The 22,987-nt window shown below is 39.0% G+C and overlaps 1 protein-coding gene across 4 annotated transcripts in view; it reads right to left on the reverse strand.

Moving 5' to 3' along the window:
• Window positions 1-1,968: 1,968 nt before the first annotated feature.
• The window catches only part of LOC115223227 (serine--tRNA synthetase-like protein Slimp), a 119,885-nt gene continuing 98,866 nt past the window's right edge, over window positions 1,969-22,987 (reverse strand). For 3 of the 4 annotated variants that reach the window (XM_036512173.1, XM_036512172.1, XM_029793711.2), the window contains 2 exons: window positions 4,425-4,519; window positions 1,969-2,347 (listed from right to left, as the gene is read on the reverse strand). In XM_036512173.1, coding sequence (XP_036368066.1) covers window positions 4,466-4,519 — 54 coding nt within the window. In that variant the 3' untranslated portion in view covers window positions 1,969-2,347; window positions 4,425-4,465. The remainder of the gene's footprint in view (window positions 2,348-4,424; window positions 4,520-22,987) is intronic. The other variant, XM_036512174.1, reaches the window with a different exon arrangement.

The raw sequence follows: 22,987 nt of genomic DNA on the forward strand, positions 1-22,987 counted from the left end.
TCAGATTCACACACTTATTGCAGCAGTCTCTCAGTTTTTCTAAGTCCTGTAGAAGAACTCAGAGGGTTGGGTCTTTTGCAATACCCTTAAAGCCAGGAACTTTTCAGTGACCCCTCATACATCTATTCATACACATACATAGATGTATGCATACATATGGACATACACCTACTCACACACATTCTACATACATATATATATACATCTATTCACATACACACACATATTTAAGCAGTATGGCTGAGTGGTTAAGAGGTTCATTTTGCAACCATGAGGTCATGGGCTCAATCCCACTGCATGGCATCTTGGGCAAATGTTGCTTTCTTTAGCATCGGATGGATTGTACCTGTAATTCCAAAGGCACATTCTTTTGTCATTAATTCTTTCAGATTTTGTTACACATATTCCTTATCCATTCATAGTGTTTTGAATTACTCGTGCATTATCTCATAGCTTCAAAAATTTGATGATGAGGTGGTTTATTTCTAGAATATTATCGGCGGGTAAGTTAGGGTAAGTGTGAGAGGCCAGATCTGGCCTGTTTGACCATAAACCAGGTAGATATGGCTAGTTTAAATGCTAAAGGGCTAAGGATATAAAAGTGTTGAGGAAGAAGGAAGGATGTATGTGGGAGATCATGTTACAGTCATGTTTGTGACCAATCTAACTTTAACCCTTTCGTTACCAACCCGGCTGAAACTGGCTCTGGCTTTGGGTACAAATGTCATGTTTACATAAGTTTTGAATTAAAATCTTCCACCAAACCTTAGTCACAATTTATGTTCTTAACACTAGTTTAATGATAACTAAGTTATTTTATTAAATTCTTTGTTGTTATATATAAAATAATAGAAAGAAACACAGAGCATCTCAAAATAAATACAGTAATGAAAGGGTTAATTATTCTCACACATTCTAAATACTTTAATTGTTCTAAATATTTCATTATTTGTTCTTTTGGCTAACAATGTACCTCTATACACAGACATACACACACACATTCCAAAACGAAACTGGAAAGAGAAAAACTCATTGAAATGAACTTCTTTCATTTTAAACAAATGCGTTGATTACAAAATAACCTTTGATGGAAAAATAGAAATTGAGAAAACAATACCAGGTCAGAAGGATTTCTGAGAAATGCTATGTTTTTAGAACATGAGGTGACTGTGATATAATTAGTCAGTGGCGGTTACTTGAAAGACCAGGAAATTATTCGTTAGCAAGAAATTAAGTAAACAAATTCAATGTGTGTGTGTGCGCTTGTAATGTGTCTCTTAGGTCATAGCTGACACATTTAAAGACGTCATCTTCATGCAGTGTTTCTGGATAAGTCAACCTACCAAAGTCCATCTCCTTTCAGGAATCGATTTTTTTTTTTTTAGCTCTGATAAAAGTCATAATTTTTACGATGCTTCCTCTGCTTGCTTTTCAGCAGTGAATCAACTTCTGTAAACTTATTGCTTAGTGGCTTTTGTCCATTTGGGACTGTCTTCAACTTTGGCCATGATACAGTGCCAATGCTAAGATCTAAAACTGTTAATCTCTCAGCAGTAGTCTGCTATCCTACAGACTCAACAACAATAATAATTTTCACAGAAATTACTTTTTACCTTCAGGTGTAAGATTGTGGTGTACACTGAATGTTTTCTTAACTTCTCGTCACGTCACTTTTACCTGCTAAGGTAGCTTGAATGCAATTAAGATTTGATTACATATGTTTTCACTTACACTTGCAGGATATCAGTTCTTGTGCATCAATTTCTGAATTAATCCATTAATAATAATAATAATAATGAAATTATTGTATACAGTGCTCAGGTGCACCACAACTTGTCAGAGTATATGCAGTAATGTACAAATGTCTGGAAAGCGAACAATGCACGAGTCAGATACATGCTTGTGTGTGTATGGAAGGGAGAAAATCAGGTGTAGTGTTGGCGAATCTCAGGAAGCATGGAAGTTTTGAAGGATGCAGTGCTCCGACAACTAACAACTGATGCCGGCAGTTTGTTCCATGCTTCAGCAACTCTCAGCGTGAAAAAATGTTTCCTTAAGTCATGGGAGCTGTGCTGTTTTCTGACTTTGTAAATATCACTGAATTCTATTGTATAAACAAATTTCATCCAAATCCATGCAAGAGTTGTGTTACTACTGGACAAACTGTATTTCCTGAAAATCTCTCGGTTCCAACAGGATTGTGAGAAAGCAGAACATGACTTGAAAAGTTACGAACATCTTAATGTATAATTTATGGTTTGGGTTTCCATGGTTGAATGGTGAGACAAAACTTGAAGCAGTTATGGTTGGTTGACAGCAGCTACATGGATCGGTCATTCTGTGATATCTTTAAATAAAGAAACAAAAATAAATTCAGTGAATTTGGGAGGAGGGGAGGGCAAACAACAAAAGATACATATCTATATCTTTCTCAGCGTGATCTGATGCTGTTACACATCACTGGTCACAATGTGCTTTGCATTGTTTTAGCCATCAAAGGATGCCACCCTGCTGATTAGGCGAGCAGGCCAGCACTGCCCCTTGATCGTAAGAGGACTGGAGTAACATGAAATGAAGCGAAGTGTCTTGCTCAAGAACACAAAGTGCTACCTGGTGTGGGAATTGAACCTGCGATCATGAGTGCAACAGCCTAACCACTAGGCCACACACACAATATTCTTTCTGTGATGGTAAGATCAACGAAAAAAGTGCTCCATCTGGTGAGAGATACATATTATTTGATAAACACAGTGTATGTTTTTTGATGTGCTGGTCTGGTGTCCCATACACACACATATATATATATTACCATTATATTTCTTAAGGGTTCCAAGATTGATGGGAGAAAGTTATTCCTCAAACCAGAAACCTGGTTTGCATGCTTCCAACAAAGTTCGTCTATCATCATCATCATCATCATCATCACACAAGCTGTATATTTCACAGAACAATCTACACTGACTCCACATTGCCCAAAATACAAAATAAGATACCTGCTGTGAATTTGAACTCAGAACCTGTATTTAACCCTTTAATATATTTAAAGTGGCCTAACCCCAGCTCAAATATTCTACTTGTTTTATGTTCAGACTGACCAGATCCAACCTTTCATACCTAGCCTACAATGTCATTCTAAAAATAACAATGTGAATAATTAAGCATAACATTTGACATCATCATCATCATCATCATTTAGCGTCAGCTTTCCATGCTGGCATGGGTTGGACGGTTTGACTGGGGTCTGATCTGGCAATGTTTCTATGGCTGGATGCCCTTCCTAACGCCAACCACTCCGTGAGTGTAGTGGGTGCTTTTTACGTGCCACCGGCACAGGGACCAGACGAGGCTGGCAAACGGCCACGATCGGATGGTGCTCTTTACGTGCCACCGGCGCAGGGCCATGGTCGGATGGTGCATTTTATGTGCCACCGGCACATCTGAATGTTAAAAAGTTAAGCTTGTAATCCTATTCTCCTTTCCTCCACCCTTCAAACCATTTCAATGAGACTGACTGTGATGACTCATTATTAACAGAAGAACCGGCTCCTCCGGTGTCTGGGCAGGGTCGTTTTGGTGTTTTGTTTTACAACATGACACCACAATACTATTAGGTGAGTGTAATGAGGGTGACTTTGACATAGTTGATCAGCTTGCTAGAGATAGCAGCCACATCTTCCACAAATATAACAATACCCTGCAAACAAGAGATGGTTACATTAGAGCAGTGGTTCTCAACCAGGGGCCACATGACCTTTGAAGGTCAATATAAGGTTTTGGTGTTAAAATTTATCTGCAACGAATTCGTTATACTTCTGCAATGCACAAACGATTTTAATCCTTTTTTTATGCAATTTCTAATAATATTTAATCATAAAAGTATAATAGGAATTTTTTAAACATTGAATCGCTTTAAGGGTCCATCTGGATAATAAAAAAAAATCAAATGGGTCCAAAGGCAAATAAAATTGTAGGCAACCACTGCATTAGACTGTGGTCCTTAGCTGTAGTCCTGAAAAGGGAAGATGGTTACAATTGGTACATCTTTGGTCACAGATTGATCAGAGATAGGGGGAGCTAAACAACAACAAGGCACCAGTGATAGGGGTACAAACTGAGGACTGACTAAGGACACCAATGGCATATACATGGTTCCCCAGAGTGACTGCAGCCCTTGGGCTGAAACTAAAAGAAAAGTGATTGATTTAGATATGATGATGGCGGGTAGTGGAGGTTGGTTGGTGGTGGTGCACTTCACGATGATGGTGAGTGGTGGTGGTGGTGGTGGTGGTGATGGCAGCTGTGACAGTGGTAGTGTTGGTGGTGATGGTCATGACTTAATTTTCAAAATCAGTTGCACCAAAAAACAAAAACAATAAAAGACCTCCCAAAAATAAAACAACAAACAAATAAAATCAGATAGAAACCTGTCTGGTTTTTCCTGCCATGGATCTGCAATCATTCGTCTTCAAGGAATCAGCTCTGAGATGGCATCGAGTCTGAGGCGAGGAAGTTGGAGAAGCTTTAAAATATAAAAAAAGACGACATTAATACAGGTTTTACTAGATTTTGTGTGTGTGTGTGTGATACTAACATACCTCACATAGTAGCAGAAATTAATACTGTTATATGATACTCTTTTACTTGTTTCAGTCATTTGACTGTGGCCATGCTGGAGCACTGTCTTTAGCCGAGCAAATCGACCCCAGGACTTATTCTTTGTAAGCCTAGCACTTATTCTATCGGTTTCTTTTTGCCGATCTGCTAAGTTACGGGGATGTAAACACACCAGCATCGGTTGTTAAGCGATGTTGGGGGGACAAACACAGACACACAAACATACACACACACATACATATATATATATATATATATATATATATATATTCATATATACGACGGGCTTCTTTCAGTTTCCGTCTACCAAATCCACTCACAAGGCTTTGGTCGGCCCGAGGCTATAGTAGAAGACACTTGCCCAAGGTGCCACGCAGTGGGACTGAACCTGAAACCATGTGGTTGGTAAGCAAGCTACTTACCACACAGTCACTCCTGCGCCTATCATAATAATATTGTATAATACTAATATATAACAGAGACATATAACAGGAACATGATAGACACTTTGTGTGTATTTAAGTCTACAAACACATTAGACCTTAATTGTGGTTTTGTGCTGGGAGGCAAATGTAAATTGATCTAATAACATACTTCTTCAAATGTAAACACAGCAGACATCATCAAAACTATATACACTTCCCTCCTCCGCTAACGATGCATTGATAACTCTTACTATTTCTGCTTATAATTGCATGTGTGTGTGTGTGTGTGTGTGTGCATGTGTCTGTCTACCAGATGGAATACGATGCATGCCAAGAAGCAGTGAGTCTTTTAGTAATTACCCACTAACGAGGGCGACAGGTTGGCAGAATCGTTAGGAAGTTGGAAAAGAATTCTTTGCAGCATTCAAGCATTTGCCTTCTTTATATTCTGAGTTCAAATCCTACCAAGTTCAAGAGCAATAAAACTGAAACATATTGAATGCGTGTGCAAGCATATGTATTTATGTAGTTAAAAGTGTGTGTTTACATATGTATTACGCATAGGCGTGGACATGTGTGAGCGTGCATACATCTGCATTCAGAATAAGTCTCTGAATGAGTGTGTGCACTCACACACCTGTACAAATACACATGGATGCAACAGTATATACTCATAAAATTATATCCATGTGTACATGGACATGCACAAACATATATACACACCAAAAGTCTCTCTTTCTCTCTTTCTAATCTACCATTTGTTTGTTTGGTTTTACATCCATTTTTCTATGCAGGTGGCACATAGCTGTGCAGGTGACACATAGCTGTGCAGGTGACACATAGCTGTGCAGGTGACACATAGCTGTGCAGGTGACACATAGCTGTGCAGGTGACACATAGCTATGCAGGTGACACATAGCTATGCAGGTGACACATAGCTATGCAGGTGACACATAGCTATGCAGGTGACACACAGCTGTGCAGGTGACACATAGCTGTGCAGGTGACACATAGCTGTGCAGGTGGCACATAAAAAGCACCATTTGAGCGTGGCCATTGCCAGTATCGCCTGTGCCAGTGGCATGTAAAAGCACCCACCGATATAATTATTTATGATTATACCCGCATAAAAGGCACTTGAGCCCTGTGCTAGTAGGGTGCTAAGAGCACTGTCTGAGCATGATCATTGCCAGAGCGGCTAACTGGCTTTTGTGCCGGTGGCACGTAAAAGGCACCATTCGAGCATAACCAGCTTTGCCTTACTGGAACCTATGCCGGTGGTATGTGTAAAAAGATTCGAGCTAGGTCGTTGCCAGTACCACCTAACTGGCCCCCATGCCAGTGGCACATAAAAGCACCCACTACACTCACTGAGTGGTTGGCATTAGGAAGGGCATCCAGCTGTAGAAACTCTGCCAGATCAAGATTGGAGGTTGGTGCAGCCATGTGGTTCGCCAATCCACAGTCAAATCATCCAACCCATGCTAGCATGGAAAGCGGACGTTAAACAATGATGATGATAGATGATCCTTATCTTATGAGTATATAAACAATTTTGTAGTTCTCTCGTCAGAATATAATGCAGGACTGCATTCACCCCATATGACTTCTGATATTTATCCCCATGGTCAAGATGGACTGGAAGATGAAATGTATAAGCGGGATATGTACGAGTACATTCGTATCTGCAGGTAACTTTACCAGTGGGCAGGTATATTTCTCATTTATATATTAATGGTTTATTCTGCTGAAGATCGCAAAGCAATTGTTTGCAGAGCGTGAAATCTTGAAGTATATATAGAATTATCCAATATTTTTTGTATTTTCTTGCTCATACCTGTGGTTGAATACAGAGAACAAATTGTAGAGTGGACTGTAGGTATTTGACACCTATTTCTAGATTGGCAATGGTCATTTCCAGTTGCCCTTAACTATAATTATATTTGTATATAATTTCATCATCATCATCATCATCATCGTTTAATGTCCGTTTTCCATGCTAGCATGGGTTGGACGGTTTGACCGGAGTCGGGGAAGCCACGAGGCTGCACCAGGCTCCAATCTGATCTGGCAGTGTTTCTACAGCTTGATGCCCTTCCTAATGCCAACCACTCTGTGAGTGTAGTGGGTGCCTTTTACGTGCCACTGGCACAGGTGGCAGGGTAGTTTGGCAGTGGCCATGATCGGTGGTGCTTTTTACGTGCCATCAGCATTGAAGCTAGTCAAGGTGGTGCTGGCAGAATGATAAAAAAGTTCTTAGTACAGTATAATATATTTGAAAAAATGAGTAGAGATGGCTTGGTGGGGGGGATAATTATAATTTTAATAGTGTTTTCAGTTACTCTAATGAGTTCTGAGCTTTTCAACAGCCGTTTTCAAACTGAAATTCTGTGGTTTAGAAGGTTACTCATACAGCAAAATATTTTTTCTTAAAAGTAGACAAATAAAAAAAAAAAGGGGGAAAATAGAAAACAAAAAATAAAAAATACAAAATACAAAATAAAAAATATATAAAAATTAATATCAAAATGACATCAAAAATAATAAAAGAATACAAAAAGTAAATGTGTGAAAAACAGTATGTGTGAAAAAAAGAAAAGAAAAAAAGAAAAGGGTGTTCTTTTTTTCCCTGCTCTTTGTCCTTGGCCTGTGAGATCCCCAGATCTCACCGCATTTGTTTTTTTCTAGTGGGGACATGTAAAGGATCGCGTTTATGTTGCACCGCTACCCACAAACCTCGGTGACCTTAAGCATCGAATAACGACAGAGATCAACTCTGTGGATCGCGATATGCTGATACGTGTCTGGGAGGAATTCTCTTATTGCATTGATGTTGCCCGTGTTGCAGGTGGTGGGCCACATTGGACACTTGTAAGAGAGGAAATGAAAATTGATCATGAGTAAATACTTGTGACTTAGCAGGAGTTTTCTGTTGCTTTTCCTTATTGCGTAATGAAATCAGTTAAATCTTTTAGAATAACCCTGTGTGTGTGTGTATGTATATATATATATATATATATATATATATGGAGGCGCAGTGGCCTAGTGATTAGGGTAGCGGACTCGCAATCGTAGGATCGCGGTTTCGATTCCCAGACCAAGCATTGTGAGTGTTTATTGAGCGAAAACACCTAAAGCTCCAGAGGCTCCTGCAGGGGATAGTGGCGGTCCCTGCTGTACTCTTTCGCCACAACTTTCTCTCACTCTTTCTTCTGTTGGCCTGCTCGCTTAGCCAGCAGGATGGCGTCATTTGAAAGCTAAAAGAATGCGAAGCACATTGTAGCCAGTGATGTGTAGCAACATCTGATAGCCTGGTCAGTCACGGCGATTCATGGTGGCGATATATATATATATATATGTGTGTGTGTGTGTTTGTGAAGGTGCATGGCTCAGTGGTTAGAGCGACAAGCTTACAATCGTGAGGTGTGAGTTCGAATCCGGACCGGGCAGCATGTTGTGTTCTTGAGCAAGACACTTTATTTCACGTTGTTCCAGTTAACTCAGCTGTAAATGAGTTCCGACGTCAGTGGTGCCAAGCTGTATCAGCTTTTGCCTTTCCCTTGGATAACACTGGTGGCGTGGAGAGGGGAGGCCGGTATGCATGGCCGACTGCTGGTCTTCCATAAACAACCTTGCCCGGACTTGTGCCTGGGAGCGTAACTTTCTAGGTGCAATCCCATAATCAGTCATGACCAAAGGGGGTCTCAGTGTGTATGTATATATATATATATATATATATATATATATATATATAAAATATAGGACAATCAGTTAGTTGTCATAATAAAACTCAGAGTTTTGGATGTCACAGCTGAAGCCTGCTCTGTCATCTCATCAGTTCTTAAGACAAAAACACTTGAATAAAAACACTTGAATAAAAACACTTGAATAAAAGGAAGTTATTCCAACAGGTGTGCAGAAAGTAAAACTTCATTCATAGAATATGCATATACACACATATACATACATGTACGCATACACTCACATGTGTATATATATATATGTATGTATATATATATATATGTGTATATATATATACATATATATATATATATATATATATACACACACACACTCTCACACACACCTGTACATATATACACACACACATATATATCTATATATATGTAAACATACACACATACACAGCCATACTCACGTATATGTGTCCATACACACATCATTGTGTTCATGTACACATTTCTATACGCACATGCACATACATAGATATACAAAACACTGCATTTGCATATATATGTACAAATATACACACATACATATAAACACGTAGTCAACATCATCCTCGCGTAGATATATAGACGTTTATACAAATAGAAACACATACACAAAAACATAAACCGTAAACACATTCACATGTAAGAGTGTGTATGCATGTAATAACCTGCTTGGGTTGTGAACATCACTATATAGGAGAGACAAGTACAACATTGAGACGAAGAACCGCTCTTCATGAAGAGCCAATCTGGTTCCTGGAATAAAGATGGGTTCCTTTAAGTGAACACATAGAGAAATGTGCAGGTAACATCAAACCAAATTTCACAGTCAGATACTCTTCCTGTCACCAATCCTCACCTGTTTCTTGACATGGTTTTCAGGGAAGTTTGGAACTGAACATCCCTTATATAGCAATGATGCTTCTATGCAAGCATCACATGATGTTGAGATGACAAAGGTGCACACACATACAAATTTATATATATATATATATATTTAGATTCAGTTGAATTAGGCACTTAAATAGAGGCACCTCCTTAGTTCAGTATAATCTGCACAGCCCACACACACACACACGTCGCATACATTGACAAATGTCCCCTCCCTCTCTCTCTCTCACCCACATACACATTGCTCTCCTTTCACTTCTGTTACAAACACACCACCTCTTTTTATCACACACACACACACACACTTGGACTCTATTTTTCAAACATTAACAGATAAACTTTCGATTTGTCTTTCGTTTTCTCAGACACAGACACCCGGCCACATATGCATACAAACACATACACATACCCTAACCCCACCCCCCACAAACTCACTCTCTCCTTCCACTCTATCTCCTTTTCACACTAACTTTCCCACCCCACTCACTCTCCTCACACACACACACACACACACATCCATGACTCTTCTCCTTCCCCTCCTGTCCTTCTCTACCTCCCCTGCATTCATTCAATGAAACAAAAGTAAAACAGTAACAAAAAATCCTAAAAATCAAATCAATAAGAAAAAAAACATTTACATTAGTGTTTTTCTGAGAAAACCTGTCAACAGTTTCTGGGTAATCTGACATAAAAAAAAAAGTGGAACAAGGAAGATAAAAAACAACAATAGCAAAAGAATAAAAATAACAATTTATCTTGGTACAATAAATGCGAGAACTTGAACAGGATTGCTTGCGTTTAAAAATAACAGCTAAACCACTGCTGAATTTCAAACTGCTATATTATATAATGTGATTCTAGCTTAACCCTTTTGTTACCAGCCCAGCCAAAACCGGCTCTGGTTCTGTAGTATAAGTGTCTTGTTTTCATAAGTTTTTCATTAAAATATACCACCAAACCTTAGTTGCAATTTATACTCCTAACACTAGCTTAATGATAACTAAGTAATTTTACTAAATTCTTTGTTATATTTAAAATTAATTGAAAGAAACACAGAGCATCTCAAAATGAATACGGTAACGAAAGGGTTAATAACATTGAATAATTTTAACCCATTATGTTGAAATTTTAAGGTCTTTGATAATCTTGTCGTTGAAATGTTGCTTGTGTTTCAGCCTCAGATTGTCCAACAATATGAAAATCTGACAGTTCTGCAGAACTTTTTAGTCAAATAAATTGCCCCCAGTACGTTTTTTTTCTAAAGCCTATATATATACATCTATATATATATATCATCATCATCATCGTTTAACGTCCGCTTTCCATGCTAGCATGGGTTGGACGGTTCAACTGGGGTCTGGGAAGCCTGAGGGCTGCACCGGGCCCAGTCTGATCTGGCAGTGTTTCTACAGCTGGATGCCCTTCCTAACGCCAACCACTCCGTGAGTGTAGTGGGTGCTTTTTATGTGCCACCGACACAGGTGCCAGACGAGGCTGGCGAACGGCCACGCTCGGATGGTGTTTTTTATGTGCCACCAGCACGGAGGCCAGGCGAGGCTGGCACGGCCACGATCAGATGGTGTTTGTTACGTGCCACCAGAACGGAGGCCAGTCAATGCGGTACTGGCTACGGCCACGTTCGGATGGTTATATATATATGCATATATACATACATATATATGTACATGTGTGTATATATATATTTTATAAATATATATATATATATATATATATATATATATATACACACACACACACACACACACATATATATGCATGCACACACACACATATATATATATATATATATACATACACACACACATTCTGCTGGTCTCTTCTGCTGAACCACTAAGTTACGAGGATGTAAGCACACCAATTATTTTTTTATGCACCCTTTTCAAGCCTAGCCAGGCTCATGGGCCCAGTTTCCCGGTTTCTATGGCGTATGTGTTCCCCCACAGCTGGACGGGACACCAGTCTATCGCAGCATTACTCAAGAAACAGGAAGAAAGAGTGAGAGAAAGTTGGGGGCGAATGAGTACAACAGGGGTCACCACCACCCCCTGCCAGTGCCTCATGGAGCTTTTAGGTGTTTTCGCTCAATAAACACACACAATGCCCGGTCTGGGAATCGAAACCGCAATCCTCCGACCGCAAGTACACTGCCCTAACCACTGGGCCATTGCACCTCCACACGCACACCAACACAACTACAAAAATACCCACATATGATGGGCTTCCATTCACAATATCCATTCACAAGGCCCTGGTTGGCCTGAGACCATAGTAGAAGACACCCACCCAAGGTCCCACACTGTGGGACTGAATCTGAAACCATATGGTTGGGAAGCAACCTTCCTACCACACAATCACGACTGCTCCACATAAATATGCACACACACACACACACACACACACACAAACATGTATGTATATATTTAAAATTGGAATCGTAATGATTTCCTACTTAGTGTCAAAAGTTATTTCGTGCACTTGAGTTTATTCTTAATGTTTTGTATGGAGTTCCCCTCTTTTTAAATTTCCTCACATAAACTGGTCAATAATGTCCTTCAGAAGAATGTATGTCTTCTCTAAGAGTACTTGAAACACTGTGTGTTCGTGTGTCTGTATGTGTTTCGGTCGATGATATGTCCGGACTGTGTGTCTTTGTGATCAGTAAACACTTGCAAACAATAAATGTTTGTGTCTCTGTCTCCGTACATACAGGAATCTGTGTGTGTGTATGTGTGTGTGTGTGTGTATGTGCGGATGAATATTTCCCCGTGTACATAAAAGAACACACGTGAGTGTGTGTGTGTGTGGGGGGGGGGGGGGTTGTAAGACAAAGGAAATGGACAACAGCTTTTCCAGTTTTCCAGGAATTCCCATGCCAGTGCATCAAAGTGAAGTGGTTGCTATGAGATCTAAGAGATTCATGAGTGCGTGTAAATATAATTCTCTTAAAATGCCGAGGCAACACGCTAGGCATTCATCACACCAGAAATTAACACCCACGTGTATACATACATATGTGTGTGTATGTGTGTGTGTACACACATACACTTATATATATATGCATATATGTATATATATATATCATCATCATCATCATCGTTTAGCGTCTGCTTTCCATGCTAGCATATATATATATATATATATAATAATAATAATAATAATAATATTAGGGGGTATAACTCCAAACTTACAGGGAAAAATTCAATTTAGTATTAAATTAAATTTCACAATATAAATATATAATATATATATAAATTAGAGAAAAACCACTATTATGCAATTCAAACAATGATAGACAAACCAAATCATTAATAAAAAATAAAATATATTCTTATAAAACACATAACTAGATCACAAAAGTATAAAAATAAATAATAAATAAAATATATGTATATGTATATATATATATATATATATAAGAAATATTGAATTTCTAAATCTCTCGATATGTACGGTGGTGGGGCGATAGAATGGTTGTATACTGTCAATCTAACAAGAACGTGACAGTAGGGGGTACACCACCGTTGTATAGCCCTAGGAGGCATCGAACGCCTCCTGACAGCTTCGACACATTTTTTCCCTGTGTCCTTATATACATATACGAAGGAGAATATATATATAAATTGTGCGTTACATATATATATATAAATTAGAAAAAAAACCCACCTTTTATCAATTCAATAATGAAAAATTAAATTATACCATTTAGAAAAATTACATATTATAGAAGGATTAAATATAAGATAAAACATATAACGATGATTAAGTAATGTGCAAAATAATGAATAAAACGTATATATTTGGTAGAACATTTTTATTAATTATTTTGCACATTACTTAATCATCGTTATATGTTTTATCTTATATTTGATCTTTCTATAATATGTCATTTTTCTAGATGGTATAATTTAATTTTTCATTATTGAATTGATAAAAGGTGGTTATTTTCCCAATTTATATATATATATGCATATATGGATGAAGATGTTTTGAGGGCAAAAGTTAAAGAAAACTCAAATATCATTAGTAGAGAACTTGCAGGGGAGTTGGAAGTTCCCAAAATTAGTACACCTCATAAACACCTAGTGAAGCTAAGATACATTTCTTGCTATAATTTATGGGACCCTCTCAGATTCTCAGAAAAGATATGTATTTGAAACAGAATGAAAGCATGCCTTTTCTGAAAAAAACTTGTGACTGGAGATGAAGAATGAATTGTGTATAAAAACGTAGTGTGAATAAGCTATGCCTTGTGTTTGGTGGGATCATAAAGGCATTATTTATTATTGACTCCTTCTACAAAACCAGACCATTAATGCTGATGTGTACTGCCGTCAGCTGGTTAATTTGATCCAAAAAAAATCAAAGAAATGAGGCTGGAGACTGTCAACAAAAAAGGGGTGGTGTTTCAACAAGACAATGCTCAGCCACATGAGTCTTTGGCTACCCGAACTTGGCTGGGATTTCTTACCCCATCCACCATGTTCTGATATTCTACCATCCGAATACCATTTGTTTTTGTCTCTACAGAACTCATTGCAAGGAAAAATATTTAACAATTGACATGTACTCAAAATGCATCTAGCTAACTTTTTTCATGAAAAGCAGTCAAATTCTATGCTGATGGAACATTTAAATTGCCTGATAGATGGGTGAAGGTCATTAATAATAATGGAAATTATTTCATTGAATAAAATTTATTGAAAGGTCAATTATTTATATCCCTTTTTGAATATTAAATAACACTTACATATAAAAAAAACTTGGAATTTTTTGGACAACCTAATATATATACATACATACACACACACATATATACATACATACACATACATATATATATCATCATCATCATTATCGTCGTTTAACGTTCACTTTCTATGCTGGCATGGATAGGACAGTTTGACTGAGGGCTGACAAACCAGAAGGCTGTACCAGGTGCCAATCTGATCTGACAAAGTTTCTACAGCTGGATGCCCTTCTTAACACCAACCAGTCCGAGAATGTAGTGGATGCTTTTTACATGCCACTGGCATGAAGGTCAGTCAAGCGGTACTAGCATCAACTACGCTTGACTGGTTCTTTTTACGTGCCACTAGCATGGGAGCCAGTTTGGCGGCACAGGCAACGACCATGGCTTCCGAAGTTGTCTGGAAGCCATGGTTGAAACCAATGGCTATTATATTTAATAAATTTACTCTTTTAGTATTTCAAGATATTTTATGTTATATTTGTTAAAATAAATCTGTTAAAATGAGATGTCAGTGTTAATTTCATTTTTGAGTAATTTAAACAATATATTCACCGCACCCTGTGTTTATATGTATGTGTGTGTGTGTGTGTGTATATATATATATATATAATAATAAGTTAGCTTCCCAACCATATGGTTCCGGGTTCAGTCCCACTGTATGGCACCTTGGGTTAGTGTCTTTTAATATAGCTTCGGGTTGACCAAAGCTGTGTTAGTGGTTTTGTTAGATGGAAACTGAAAGAAGCCCGCTGTGTATGTGTGTGTGTCTTTGTGCCTGCGTTTGTCCCCATACCAACCACAACTCAACATCTGGTGTTGGTGTACTTAATGTCCCCGTAACTTAATGATTTGGCAAAAGAGACCCATAAAATAAGTTCAAGGTTTCACAAAAAAATTATAAGTAATGGGGGTTGATTAGTTCAACTAAATTTCTTCAAGGTGGTCCCTCAGCATAGCCACAATTTAATGACTGAAATAATCTCTCGTAGGGCAGCGGACTCGCAGTCGTAGAATCGCGGTTTTGATTCACAGAACAGGTATTATGAGTGTTTATTTAGCGAAAACACCTAAAGCTCCACATGGCTCCGGCAGGGGGTGGTGGTGAACCCTGCTGTATTCTTTCACCACAACTTTCTCTCACTCTTCCTTCCTGTTTCTGTTGCACCTGTATTTCAAAGGGTCAGCCTTGTCACACATTTTGTCACGCTGAATCTCCCCAAGAACTACGTTAAGGGTACATGTGTCTGTGGAGTGCTCAGCCACTTGCACATTAATAAATGAGCTGCGACGTCACTGGTGCCAAGCTGTATTGGCCCCTTTGCCTTACCCTTGGATAATAACATCTGTGATATGAAGAGGGGAGGCTGGTATGCATGGGCGACTGCTGGTCCTCCATAAACAACCTTGCGCAGACTTGTGCCTCGGAGGGTAACTTTCTAGGTGCAATCCCATGGTCATTCATGACCGAAGGGAGTCACAACATCTAGAATTACATTATTTAAGCATCCTTGCTATTTTTGAAGATGGTGAGTTGGCTGCTATTTCTAGCAGATTGTGCAATCATCTAGAGGACTCCTCTTGATTTTTTTTTTCATATGCTGAATTGTTGTTGTGCAGACCTCAGATCAATCTTGACTGGACACAAATTACTGAGAAACTTCAGTTTCAGTTTTTCTGTGTTCTAACGCACACCTGCCAGCAAGTTGAATGCATCCGGGCACAGCTGAATAGCCCTGGTGCGATTTCAAAATCATTCAACTGTAAAGTGAGAATCTATGAGTGTGCAATGAGGCACAAAGAAGCCAACGCCATTTTCAAACAGCGAGATCTCGCCTGCAACCATTATTTAAGGAAAAGACAATAACATTTTCCCTCTCATTCTTCTCACACTGACGCCGAGCAAGACTTCAAAGCCAGGAGCTCACAGCGGACTTTTGTCCCGCTGTGATATCACATGCATTGTCTCCAGAGTTTACTGAACCTCACGTGTATGGGAGAGAAGGCTAACTACACACTGCTGTGAAGATGGTTACTGAAAGCAAACCCCTTGTACGAAGCACCTGTGAATAAACGGTTATTGAATTTAAGGCAGCGAGCTGGCAGAAACATTAGCATAGCGGCCGAAATGCATAGCCGTATTTCGTCTGCTGCTACGTTCTGAGTTCAAATTCTGCCGAGGTCGACTTATCCTTTCGGGGTCGATTAAATAAGTACCAGTTACGCACTGGGGTCGATGTAATTGACTTAATCCGTTTGTCCTCTCTATGTTTAGCCCCTTGTGGGTAGTAAAGAAATAGGTTATTGAATTTACTCCACCTGAGGACTTCATTCTTCGTATTTCTAGCTCCTTGAATCAACAGAATAATTTATATTGGAAGAAGATACCCCAGAAGTGTCATAAAAAAAACCTTCCTCCCATTATAAGTGTATCAAATTTCTTTTATATCTGCTTTTCTCCCTAGCAACTGCAATGTACCTGGCTTTTTAGCAGATGAAATCTGTGACAAGCATATTTCTGCCTACCTAAATTCTGCTCAAATGTTTTTGTGTTTCAACACAAATGTATGACGACAAATATATCAGAGAATACACCTGATACGATATCTTTATCTTTTTATCGTTTACTTGTTTCAGTCATTAGACTATGGCCATGCTGGGGCACCACTTTGAAGAACTTTTAGTTGAATGAAGTGACCCCAGTGCCTATTTTGTTTTTCAAGCCTGGTTCTCATTCTATCTGTCTCTTTTGCTGAACTGCTAAGTTACAGCGATGTAAACATGCCAATGGCGGTTGTCAAGCAGTGGCAGAGGACAAACACAGGTACAAAAACACACTCACGCACACATATATACATGATGGGCTTCTTTCAGTTTCCATCTACCAAATCCACTCACAAGGCTTTGGTCGGCCCGAGACACAGAGAGACCCTTTGTAAGAGTCACGACACAATGTGATGTATTAAGCAAATGGCACTTTAAGACTAACATTTAAACTCATACTGGTATCATGTGTACGAGTTTGGTGAGTAGTACATGAGTTTGTATGTGGGAGTGGGGGGGGGTGTTTGAAAATGCACATTGTTATCAGAAAAGGAAGTAAGCAATCCGGGGATCAATTAGATGAAAGAAACTTTGCTACACTAAGTATAACAGGATCTTATGGGCTAAATATTCCACGAATTATATTGAAATAAATTCTGTGAATTAAGAGCACACACACACACACACACACACACACACACACAAAACCACACTCATGCATACTAATGTGTCTGTATATATTGTCAATAATAAAAGGGTAAAATTAATTAATTATTAATTAATTTTACCAAGTAGTGCTCAGTATGTAAAAAGACGATTTATGGTATATTTAAAACATTACGTTATATAATTAGGGTTCAGTAAAAAATGTAATGTTTTATATATATATATATATATACACATATACACACATATGCACATATGTCCCTACCTACATACAAACATGTGAGTTGTATGTTCATATTTATATATAAATATCTTGTAACCGTTGGGTAGGAAGTAGGATGGAGAACTGAGAGATTTGGTGTATTTAACACAGTTTCATGTAAGTACATGTATGTACTTACATGTACATACATGTAAGTGTGTTTGTATGTATGTGTGTGTGCGTGTCTGTTCCCTTTTGTTTTTCAATATTTGAGGTCTTCTTGTAAAGAAGGATCTGGTTTCTAACAAAGCTACAAAGCCCCCCCCCCCCTTGTTGAAATGTAGATAACAAAAGCAAATTCATATTTTAAACTTGAGAAAAGCTTTTCATACGTAACTTTACTGTTCTGCTCACAGATTGCATGGTAATGTGCAAGTTAGCTAGCAGATTACTTTGTCTTATTTCTTTACTGCCCACAAGGGGCTAAACATAGAGGGGACAAACAAGGACAGACAAAGGGATTAAGTCGATTACATCGACCCCAGTGCGTAACTGGTACTTATTTAATCGACCCATAAAGGATGAAAGGCAAAGTTGACCTCGGCGGAATTTGAACTCAGAACGTAGCAGCAGACGAAATACTTATTTCTTTACTACCCACAAGGGGCTAAACACAGAGGGGACAAACAAGGACAGACAAAGGGATTAAGTCGATTACATCGACCCCAGTGTGAAACTAGTACTTAAGTTATCGACCCCAAAAGGATGAAAGGCAAAGTCGACCTCAGCAGAATTTGAACTCAGAACGTAGCGGCAGATGAAATACAGCTAAGCATTTCGCCCAGCGTGCTAACCTTTCTGCCAGCTCGCCGCCTAAGGGTTTTTCTGCAAACCCTACCTTATCCAGATTGTCACTCAGTCATTTTCACACAGATATACATATACATGCACACATACATATGCACACACATATATACTAATATATAAATATAAATACATACACACACACACACACACACACATACTTACCTTGTAACTTGTGAGTACGCTCTGACATGTCATCACCAACATCTCTATCCTCTTCCTAGTTACTCCTCCTACTCCTCTATAATAATATAAGACGGCCATCATCATCATCCTCCAGTTTAATGTATTTCGCTCATCTAATAAATTTTGTGTGCAGTGTGTGTGTGTGTGTGTGCACGTGCAAGTGTATGTGTGTGTGTATAGATGCAGGTATGGCTGTGCGGTAAGAAGTTTGCGTTTCAACCACATGGTTCTCGGTTCAGTCCTACAGCGTGGAACCTTGGACATTGCAGTTGCCATTGAGAAAAAATCTCTCTTATGGTAAAAAGGTGTGAAAACACCGGTTCATTCAATGTTGTCCTCTATTAGGTATCTCAGACATTGATATTTTGAGTTTTTTGGCTCTTGTCAAGGCGTTAGGAAGGGCATCCAGCTGTAGAAACTCTGCCAGATCAACATTGGAGCCTGGTGCAGCCATCTGGTTCCCCAGCTGGATGATTTGACTGAGGGCTGGGGAACCAGATGGCTGGACCAGGCTTCAATCTTGATCTGGCAGAGTTCCTACAGCTCGATGTCCTTCCTAATGCCAACCACTCCGAGAGTGTAGTGGGTGCTTTTTACATGCCACCGGCACGGGGGCCAGTCAGGTGGTACTGGCAATGACCTCACTTGAATCTTTTTACACGTGCCACTGGCACAGGTGCCAGTAAGGTGATGCTGGTAACGATTACGCTCGAATGGTGCCCTTTTACATGCCACCGGCATGGAGGCCAGATAGCCGCTCTGGCAACGATCACGCTTGGATGGTGCTCTTAGCACCCTATTAACACGGGGCACAAGTGCCAGTAAAGCGACGCCGGTAACAATCACACTCGAATGGTGCCTTTTATGTACCACTGGCACAGAAGCCGGTTAGCCGCTCTAGGAGATTGGAAAAAAGATATTTTGGTATTCTTTATTCCCCATTACACCTTCTCCATTTGCTAATGTGTGTGTCATCTTCAGTCGTCCTGACATTTGTGTGTTGACTGTAAACAGCCACCATTTATAAAAATAGTGTCAGTTGTTTGCAGTCTGCTGTGAAAACATGTCTCCCCATTGAGCTGTTCGTTATTTGAACATCTGGGAGGAGATATTAGTTTGCCTGGAAACAAGCGCTGGTCAGCATGAAGCAAAGCATCTAGCTGCAGAAAACCTGCATCAACAGATTCAATCTGACACATGGAAGCAAGGAAAAAACAAAAGTAGAGGCTAAAAGTGATGATGAAGATAGTGGTGATGATGATGATGGTGTGTGTTTATGAAACTGTTCCGTTTTTCATATATTCCTACAAACTACTAATGCCAGACTGTGTTTGGTAAGCAACAGCAGAGAGAGAGAGTGACTGGCACCCTAATTATATGAAATCTTATCCAGTTCAATGCATGAAACTGTGTTAAATACACCAAATCTCTCAGTTCTCCATCCTACTTCCTACCCAACGGTTACAAGATATTTATATATAAATATGAACATACAACTCACATGTTTGTATGTAGGTAGGGACATATGTGCATATGTGTGTATATGTGTATATATATATATATATAAAACATTACATTTTTTACTGAACCCTAATTATATAACGTAATGTTTTAAATATACCATAAATCGTCTTTTTACATACTGAGCACTACTTGGTAAAATTAATTAATAATTAATTAATTTTACCCTTTTATTATTGACAATATATATATATACACACATACACACACACACACAAAGTCCACATGGAGGCTTGTTTTTGTTGTGTGTGTGTGTGAGAGAGTGTGTATATGTATGCAGGCTTTGGGTGTGTGACTGATGTTGCTAGGGCAAGCCGCTTTTTTAAAATGTTGGGTGTGTCTGATTTACCCACAAATACACACACACACACACAGATATGTACAAACATGCAAAAATGTGTGTGCACATACACGTTTTTATACATTAAGCCCATAGACACTTATACATGTCTACATACACTCCCCCGCCTACACACACATGCACAGACATACACACACGCATACACATCTTGTTGCCAATATTTCCAAGCCTTAAGGCAGCGAGCTGGCAGAAACGTTAGCACGCTGGGCGAAATGCTGAGCGGTATTTCATCTACCGCTATGTTCTGAGTTCAAATTCCGCCGAGGTCAACTTTGCCTTTCATCCTTTCGGTGTCGATTAAATAAGTACCAGTTACGAACTGGAGTCAAATAATCGACTTAATCAGTTAGTCTGTCCTTGTTTGTCCCCTCTATGTTTAGCCCCTTGTGGGCAGTAAAGAAATAAGAAATGTTAGTATGCCAGGCAAAATGCGTAGCGGTATTTTATCTGTCTTTACGTTCTGAGTTCAAATCCCACCGAGGAAGACTTTGCCTTTCGTCCTTTCGGGATCGATACATTAAGTATTAATCTAATTGACTGGACCCCCTCCCCCAAAATTTCAGGCCTTGTGCCTAGAGTAGAAAAGATTATTGTCAAGCCTTTCTCTTGCCTTTCAGTATTCTTCATTTCACAATGAAGGGGAGCACAAATCAAGACATGACACAGGTTGGCCAATACCTATACTGTTGGCATTATAAAATCAAAACTGCTGATAAGGGATAAAATCACCTCCCTGGGGCTGTTCCTGAGGGTGAAAATGTAATGAGTCTTTGGGACTTTCCAGTACAAACAGACAGAACCATCAAAGCTAATAAACCACATATTGTTGTGCAAGACCAAAACAATAAAGTCCTTGTGATCATAATATCTCAACAAAAGAATTTGACAAGCTCAGAAAAAAGATTTGCTAATTGAAATTTTTAAGATGTGGCATCCCAAGGCAGTTACAATACCAGTGATTGTTGGAGTACTAGGAAGGATCAAAAAAGGAACTGAAAATTATTTAAGCATGACCCGTAGCTTACCATCCATACAAAAGGTGCAGAAGATTGTTTTTACTGGTACATTACACACATTGAGAAGAGCATTGTTGCCGTGAGAATGAGTACCACCCAGGCAAAATTTTATCTAACTTTTTCACATAACTTTATAAATAAATAATCTTTGTCCTAAGTGTCAGGAAGACACCTGGCAAAACATGGAAACGAAAACTGAAAGAAGGAAAACTCATCCTGATAATAATACTGAGTAATGTTAAAGATAATCTCTTACCAGGAAACAGTGAAAACTAAAACTGAAAGCAATTATGAGGGCTGAGGACCAAGTGCCACTCATGTTTAAGTGGGACTTGATGAAATGATGCTGTCACGATATGACTGGTGTTTGTGTTTATTTGATTGAAAGAGACAGAATTGCTATTTTCCCCTTAGAGACCTGGATGTCTTGGAGGTCACCATTTATGGAATCACAGCAAGGTTGGTGTGTGGTGTCTAAGCTTGCACGTGGCTATGGGGCAGATGGGAAACAGCATGGAGGAATGAAAGGCCAGATCATGTATCATTTGCACAAGAACAGGTGTTGACTGATGAGAAGGTAAATATGTCATTAGAGTATAGAAAGAGAAAGAAAGTGGAAGAAAACTGATCCCTGGGGCATGCCCCATGGGTGATAGAGTGCTGGATAGAAAGTGCTCTGTCAACACATAACATGCTGGGGTAGTCTAATAGAAAGCACCTGATCCAAGGTGCACACACACACACGCATACATGTGCGTACACACACACACACACACACACACACAATAACATTATACATTAATACCATACAAACGCACATAAATACATGATCCTAACAACAGACTCACTTGATGTTGGATGTATACTGACCATTCCCCTTAAGAAAAAAAGACAGTTAAACAGGATAGTATTGGGTTGTCTGGAAAGTTCATGCCGATTTATAGCAGCTTACCTTTCGACTTATTTTAGAACATGGTTGAGTCCATAAAATAGGATTTGACTACACGTCCATTTAGAGCACAGTTTAAGCTATCTTTTCATGGAAGAAGGTTTATGTTCCTATAACCTGTGTTAATTCTGTAACCCTTTAAAATGGAAGATAAGAAAGTTCATTTTCGGCACTTGATGCTTTGGGAACCAAACAAAAATTGCTGCAGCTCGGCTGGGATGTTACCCCACCCTCCATATTCACCAG

Source organism: Octopus sinensis, linkage group LG22 (assembly GCF_006345805.1).
Source record: "Octopus sinensis linkage group LG22, ASM634580v1, whole genome shotgun sequence".
NCBI classification, from domain to species: Eukaryota; Metazoa; Mollusca; class Cephalopoda; order Octopoda; family Octopodidae; genus Octopus; species Octopus sinensis.